Source organism: Coloeus monedula (genome assembly GCF_965178545.1).
Source record: "Coloeus monedula genome assembly, chromosome: 5".
In the NCBI taxonomy this organism is placed as follows: domain Eukaryota; kingdom Metazoa; phylum Chordata; class Aves; order Passeriformes; family Corvidae; genus Coloeus; species Coloeus monedula.
In genome coordinates, this window is record NC_138785.1 from 69977857 (window position 1) to 69986039 (window position 8183).

General features: G+C 48.5%; 1 protein-coding gene across 1 annotated transcript; it reads left to right on the forward strand.

Annotated features, from left to right (window-relative positions):
- Positions 1-2326: 2326 nt before the first annotated feature.
- On the forward strand, positions 2327-7880 carry LOC309573030 (histamine H2 receptor-like; the record flags this gene model as incomplete). The annotated part of the gene is made up of 4 exons (XM_082281654.1): positions 2327-2345; positions 2462-2735; positions 5852-6028; positions 7208-7880. 4 exons carry the CDS (start codon positions 2327-2329, stop codon positions 7878-7880), a joined length of 1143 nt encoding a protein of 380 aa, XP_082137780.1.
- Between the last annotated feature and the right edge of the window lie 303 nt (positions 7881-8183).

Below are 8183 nucleotides of genomic sequence, written 5' to 3' on the forward strand. Positions count from 1 at the left end.
GAAACCACTAAATCCAGCAGATAAACAGAAGTCAGGGGACGGAGCTGAGGATCTTGAAGGATGAGTAGGTGCATGAATACACAATTACACCTAAAGACAAGGTCACTACTGCTTTTAGAAAAAAGCAGCTTCAGAGTTGTATTGGAATGCTTGGAAGAAGTCAGCAGGTGGAAAAGAAGCAGCTAGGTGGTATAGGCTGCTTGGAATTCTGAGAGGTTTTCAATATGGTCCCTCATGGTGGGGACTTCTAAGGAAATGAAGTAGGCCTGAGTTAAGAAGGAAGTTCCTTGTGTGAATAAACACTTGTCTGGAAGGTGAAATGCAGGGGGGAAGTGGATGGTGAGTTACAGAGAGGTCAGTGATGCTCTTTACAGGGATAGGGGCTGGGATATGTGGGATTCTATCCATCTCCAACTGGAAAAATTGTGAATCATGAAGTGGTGATATTTGCAGGCGAAAGAAAGTTTAATCAGGCCATGAAGGATAATGTCTGACTTAATGAACTGAAAAAAAAGGTTTTGTGAGGCTTGCTGAGCATTAAAATAGAAGAAAGAATTCAGCTGTGAAGTGATGGAGTTTGGAGAAGACGGAGAGAACTTAATTTCCTAATTTCATCCTATTTTCTCATCTAAAGCATCAGGCTCTGAGCTCTTGTTGCTGCCCAGGAACAAGCCTTTGGATGGCCACAGGCCAGTGGAAAGGCCAGCTCAGTGCTCAGTGCCACTGCAAACCGTGTCAGGGATGGTTGTGAAAGGGGAGCAGGACAAAAGAGAGATCACGCCCTTAGGTAAATCCACAGAGCATTTACCTCTAGGAAATTGTTTGGAGGTTTGGTCCTTCTCAGAGGCTCAGAAGAGCAGAAGGGATGGCCAGGAATCCTCCACTGCTTCCCTGTGAGGAATGAGCAAGTTGGCAGATGAGGAGGGGGCTGGGGGGGTGTGAGAGAGGTTAAAGAGCCCACCAGTGGCACTGAGGGAGCGGATGGGGATGGGTTTTGTGACGTCTCTTCCAATGCAAGGACCGGAGGGCAGCGAATGAAGCTGACTGGTGACAGGATCAGAGCAAGCAAAAAGAGGTACAGGGCTGAGCTGTGAAGTTGTTGCTACAGGAGGTCATGAATGCTAAAAGCTTTCTGGGCCAGAAGGGAAGCAGGACAACTTCATGATTCACAAGTCATTGAAGCCATCTTTCGATGTAATTGTGGATCATAGGCTGCAGGAAGGACAAAGAGATGTTGGGAACATTTTGCTGCTTTGTTCTTACACTCCTCCTAAGGCAAAGTTTGGTTCCTGTGAGATGAGGCATGTTGGGCTACAGGGCTGTTATCCAGGCCCATCCTCACGCTGCGCTCAGTAGGATGCCCTGGAGATGTGGGATTGACCTGAAGGCACTGTGGAAGCAGATCCTGGTCACAATAGAAGTGCTGATATTTAAATACAACCATTTCACATCTGGAAATATTTCTATAATTCTCTTTTCCCCACAAGTTTTGTCTTCGTGTTCCCTCAGCTACACCAGTGAGTTTTGAACTGCTGGAGTTTATCCAGGGCATCATTCCTACCTTCCCAGGTACCTGTGACACCACTTGGCCAAAGTCTGGGAACTGAGCTGGGGACACAAGCACGTGGATTTCCTCAATGGAAAAATCCCCCATTACAGAGTTGGAAGCATCATCTCCAATCTGGGCACAGAGGGAACATGGGTCTGGGGTCACGACTGCCCCTGAGACACCTCAATCTGATGATCTTTAAGGTCCCTTCCAACCCAAATCTCTCAGTGGTTCCATGATTTCATGATTCTGCTCCCTGTGTAGCTGCTGGCAGCCCTGCTTGGCCATTCAGACTGGAGGATGGAGCTGCCCACCGTGGTAGTAAAAAAACTCTTGACTTCAGAGCTTGAAAAAGCAGCAGGAGCTCGGATGGAGCAGTGGGGTTATGGAAGCAGCCAGCCTGGGCAAGCAGCCTCAGCTGCTCTGGGGGTGGCAAAGACAATAATGAGAATATAGAATCACAGAATGGTTTAGGTTGGAAGGGACCTTAAAGATCATCTACTTCCAGCCCCCACATTTTGTGGACTTGGCATGCTGTTCAGTGGGATTTAGCCCAGCTGCTTTAATTTTGGATTTCAGTTGTTTTCTTGTCCTCTCTCTGTTCTCAGTACATTTCTATTTTTTTTTTTTTTTCTGGTTTCATGCTTCATCTGATGATGCATTTTCATTCACAGGAGGTCTTTTAATTGCTGTGAAGGACTTCAGTCAATGCTGCACATTTATCCTCACCCGCAGGATTTCAGGCACTTCTGATGGGCTGCTAACCCCAGGACAGTGATGGCACAGGCACAGCAGGGTGTGTGGATTTTTCCTGGAATAAATGAAACAAAAACACTACTTCTGTCCTTCCTTTCACACACCTACAAGTCGTGCATTAAAGTAATTCTGGTTCTCCCCTTTTGTCTCGCTCAGATTTTAACGGTGGGAAGATGCTGATGGACAGGAATGAAACTTGGCTCTCTAATTTCTCCTCTGCTGCCTCCTCCTTTGCGAGGGGAGGGGTCGGGCTCCAGGAGGCGCTCGTTGGGCTCATCCTCACCCTCATCGACGTGGTCACGCTCCTGGGAAACACCACCGTGTTCCTCTGCCCAGTGGTGGAGAGGAGGCTGCGCACTGTCACCTACATGTTCATCATGTCCTTGGCCATGGCAGACTTCCTCGTGGCCTGTCTGGTGATGCCCTTCAGGTGAGGAGCATCTGTGGGGCAGGAGCAGAGAAGTACAAGTGTCCTTTCTGCATCTGTTCTTGGAGCAGGGCTGGGATTCACCTGCTGGGCTCAGGGCTGGGCTGAACCGTGGGTTGGTGGCTGTATGTGCTTCCCTGGCTCTGCTTTGTGTTATGGATCCCCTTATAATGCAAGGAGACACAATTCCCAAGGGTATTTTTCCTGTTGGCCACATAGGGCCCCTGGCTACTGATCTGAATTTGATTTCCAGCTTTGCACGTGGGGCTCCAGTTGTTGAGCCCCCTCTTCCAGGACTAGCCCTGAGTGTGGAATGCAAGGAATTTATTCAGTATAAGCAGAGTAGTTTAGCCTTCCCCTATATTTCTTGGTGGAAGGGGCACTGGAGAGGGCAGGTGTCCCTGCATGAGGTTTATATTTAGGAGAGCTTCACCTGGCTAAAACAGTGAAACCAACACAGAAAGCAGCTGACTTGTCCTGGCTGTCTTGTCCTGCAAAGCAGCCCTAGGTTTGGGTAAATCAGGGAGCTGCACCCTATTTTGAGTTCCTGGGGCAATATGAGGAACCTGAACTCTCTTCAGGTTCTATGCTTCAGTTCTCATGGGCCTGCCTATTCCTTTGAGTTTGGCACTGAAAAATATTGTCCCAACAAGAAATTACAAACTGAGTTAAAAGTTCATGGTATCAGGTAAAAAAAAGCAGTTAATGATACTCTTAAAAAATATTATTGCTAATTTCAACATTAATCTCGGTGAACTTTAAATTCAGGTTCTGAAATTGTCATAGAACCAGAGACTGGTTTGGGTAGGCAGGGTCCTTTAGGGGTTATCTAGACCAACCTCTGCAGTGAGCAGGGACACAGGCACCTGGGCCAGGTTGTTCAGAGCCCCATCCAACCTGGCTTTGAACACTTCAGGGATGGGGCAGCCACAGCTTCCCTGGGCAACCTCACTGCTCTCACAACCTCAAAAAATTTCTTCCTCCTCTCTATTTTGAATCTGCTTTTAGTGATGTTTTACTTAAACAACAAAAACTATAAAGGGGAGCAAAGATCAGAGCATGGATGGTCCTTTGTGCCCCTCCTGGTGTTGCCTGGTGGGGAGACCTACCAGCTCTTGCTGGCCATGTGGTGGGGAATGGACCCTGTTGGCTCCATCAGCATTGTCCAGCCCTGCCAACACAGTGGCTGTTGTTTCACACTTTCCCACTGTTCTGGCTTCACATCTCTGCTGCTCTTTTGGATTCCAGTTTGCTCCTCAGTTGGCAGATTATCATGTGCCAAAGGGAAAGAAAAGAAATGATCTTAGGAGGCAGTTTGGCTCAAGAAAATGTGACAGAAAGGAATGACAAATTTGTCACTTGGTGTCTTAATTTCATAAGAGTAAGACTTGTGTTTTGTCCCTGGCTTGGCTGGTTTGTAGGAGCGGTTCAGCTGAGCTCAGCTCATTGTCTGAGTACTCCAGCCAGTCTGTCATTTCCAGGCTGAATAGCTCCAGCTATTCTTTTCCTCTGCTAGCAAAAGTGCATGGCAGAGGTGACTTCATCGTGTGTTTCCTTGGGCTTCTACTACACCTTCTTATCAGCATCATTGCCAAGCTGCAGAGATCTTTTACCTCAGAGAAGAGGGGTCAGGTGTCTGCATCCCACCAGATGTGTGCAGGTTAGAGCTGGGCACCTGCTCAGCTGGCAGCTGTGTGCAAGGATGTCCTGACAGCAGCATGACTCCTTCTGGGAGACCAGGGCACACCACAGGCTCTGCAGCGTCTCTGGGGATAAGGAGGACTCTGAGGAAAGGCAAAATGGCACCCAAGTCCAGTACTGAAGCTGTGCTTCAATTCTAATGCCTCATTTCCCCTCTGTAAAAGAGCCATGTAACTTTTCCATGTGTGTGCTGTGGGATCCTCCATGCTGCCCGTGTGGAGGCCACCACAGTGGAAGGACAGGCTCTGCTGTAGGTTAATGTTTGCTTGGGTTTTTGCGTGGAATCCCACATAACAAAGAGCTGCCAAGGACTGGGACCCTTCAGCAGCGCTGCACCCACCTACAGCAGTTGCTGTGCTCTGGAACAACCTTCATAAGTAGTTTTAATGAATTGGTGCTAATGAGATGTAGATCAGGCATTGCTTTCTGACATCAAGTTGAATCTTTCTGCTCTTGCTGGACACCTGAGCACTGCAGCTCAGCAGTCCTGATCTCACCGTATTTAACCAGCAAGCTGGGAAGTTACAGGATAATTAAAGCTTTGCAGGGCTAGGGAGTTACTCATCAAATTCACTCACAATGGTGATTTCAGCAGCACCCCAGGAGCTGCAGAAAGCTGGTGAAAGGAAGAAGCAAATGGCATCTCATTGAATGCTATAGAAACATGCATCAGCCTTCCTACAGCTGCCATATGTTCCTTCCTTCACTGCTCACTTCTCACAGGGCCCTCTTGATTTTGTTAGAAATATTTTTGGAACCATGTCTGCTTTTTGCTGGTGTGTTTACCTTGCTGAGGCATTTATGAGCTACGTAATGTACAATCTGCATAGGCTTCCTCCTAGGATGTTGTTTTGGTTTTTTTTTAACCAAAGTGGAAGTCCTTTCTGGTTTTGAAGCATAAGATCAGATGTGAAGTGAGTTTCTTGGAGATCTCCCATGCCCCAGGAACTGGGGAGAAATCATAAAAGTCTGTGCTGAGTAGGGCACTGGGAAAATGCTGTGATAAATGAAGCTGTGCAGATGTAAATCTGGGGAGCTTTGTGGGGCAAAGCAGCTCTCTCAAGGCATTTAGGCTGCGAGAAGCACAGGTTTGCTGTTCTTCAGCCATGCTCCAGCCGTGGGGTGCTCCTTTCTTGGGTTGTGGTTTGAGAATGAATCCGTGCTGTCTGAGCTGTGTGCCCATCTTTAGTACCTGTGTGATAAAATTTGGCATTACCTCAGCGCAGTCATAAAGAAATAGTCACAGAATGGTTTGGGTTGGAAGGCACCTTAAAGATCATCTTGTTCCAGCCCTGGGCAGGAGCACCTTCCACTAGACCAGGTTGCTCAGAGCCTTATCCAGCTTGGCCATAAACACCTTCAGGGACTGCACAAACTCAGCCCTTCCAGCTCTGACTTCCCCCCGTTTTTTCTGGCAGCATCATTTACGAGGTGACGGGGGTGTGGCTGTTTGGGAAGCTGTTCTGCAAAGTCTGGATCTCCTTCGATGTCATGTTCTGCACCGCATCCATTGTCACGCTGTGCTTCATCAGCCTGGACAGGTACTGCTCCGTGGTCACCCCCTACCACTACTCCAGAAGGATGTCCCGTGGCAGGTGAGTGCAGTTGCTCCTCACTTTGGGTCCCTTCAGGTTGTCACTTGGGCATGGCCTACATTGACCTGGGGCTTAAAGAGCTGTTGACAGGCGCTGCCCAGAAGCAGGGTCATGTTGTGAAAGGAACTTTGCACCATTTAAAACTGCAGAAAATGCTTAATGTGGTGCAGGAGAGGACAAGGAAGATGCAGCTGAGGGAATGGATGGTGCTCCTGGGAGAGTATTTTTTGAGCTATGGATGGGTTGCAAAGCGGGGTAGAAACCAGTGATATGGGCTGAGTGGGACCTACAGCCTTTTCCCTCTGAAGTCATTTCATGGGCATTTCACAGAATCACAGAAAGGCTTGGGTTGGAAGGGACCTTAAAGATCATCTTGTTCATCCCCCTGCTGTGATCAGGGACACCTTCCACTAGACCAGGTTGCTCAAGCCCTGGCCTTAACACTTTCAGGAATGGGAAAGGACTTTGAAGAACTTCTAAGGACTAGGTGAAAGGGGACCCAGAAGGATGCATGTAGCAGTAGTCTTCCCTCTCTTAAACTCACCATCTTTTCTGAAGTGATATTCAGGGAAAACAGGGAGAGTTTCTAAGCTCCCATGAGGGTTTCATGCAAAAGGCTGAAATGAGGACTGCAGGGTGGGCAGAGAGGACAGTGCAGCAGTGGGGTGCTTTAGAGGGTGGGTTCAGGCTCTTCTAGGCACGTTTTTCCCACTGTCACTCTTGCTGTGTCTGATTTGTGGATCACAGGCAAAGTGAGGAGGGGGCTCTGTGGCCCCCCTGGCACAGATTCTGTGATCTGGTGTCCCTCAGCTCCACCATCACACCCCAGAGGGTGAGAGAATGGACAGCTAGTAAAGCTGAAACCAAAAAAATCTAGATGCTGTAGTTTCAAATGCTAACAAACATCTTCTGCAAAACCTTTCCTCATCTTTTCTCAGCCAGCTCTGAGCACTCCTTATAGTGGCCCCAATTCTGTCAACTACAAACCAATTACCTAATTGTTAGAGATATTCACATCTGGACTTGCTACACTCCAGCTTTTTCCCTTCTTCAAGCCCTGCTGGACTGTTCAGCAGCAATATCCCACACAGGTTACCATGGGGATTGAATCGTTCTGGATGTTCTCAACTCAAAATTACTCAGACCCTCTCTCCCCTCCACATCTCTCTCCTTTTGCAGATGCATTGTGATGACCTGCATGGTCTGGGTATATTCTTCCCTCATTTCCTTCCTTCCCGTCATGCAAGGCTGGAATGAGATCCCTGGGGTGGACTTTGATGCGGGCAGAGAATGCATCTTCGTCACCAACTGGGTTTTTGCCATCGTGGCCTCCGCCCTGGCGTTTTTCCTTCCCTTCATGGTCATGTGCAGCATGTATTTCTTCATCTACCGCGCCTCCCGCCTCAAGGCCACCCGCATCATGTCCCAGACGCTGGAGATCCACTACCACCCCAACAGCAAGCGGCAGAACCACCTGCAGCTGGAGAACAAGGCCACGAGGACCATCAGCATCATCATCTCTGTGTTCGTGCTCTGCTGGCTGCCCTACTTCGTGCTGAACGTTTGGCTGGCGGCCAGAGGCACCGACTCCACCAGCACGGTGCTGGTCGGCACCTTCAAGATCATCACCTGGCTGGGGTACTGCAACTCCACCATCAACCCCCTGCTCTACGCCTTCCTCAACAGGGACTTCCAGCGTGCTCTGAAGAAGCTGATCATTTGCAGGCACAGGTCTCAGGTGGACGTTGGGGAAGACATGGTTTCCATAGCCACGTTTTCCAAGACTGCTCCAGACCTGGAATACAGCGTGACAGTGCCCAACGGTGCCCTGAAGGGCAAACCCAAGTCATAGGGATTCAGGATCAGTCACTGGAGGTGGTGATACAGAAAGTGCTGGAGCACATCCGAATGGGAAAACAAGGAGTAGGAAAATAGGGGAAGAAGGGGCTGGAATATTACAGCTGGAGACAATACAACAAAGACGCATTTCTTCACCTTCCACAGTTTCAATAACGAGGAACTTGGAAATTTTAGAGGCAATTTGTTACATTAATGGAGCTAATTCATTCCTGGATAACTATTTTTCTAACGAGCATTTCCTAAGACAAATCCAGCCTTTGCATTGGGTAAAAGAAAAAAACAGCATGACATAATG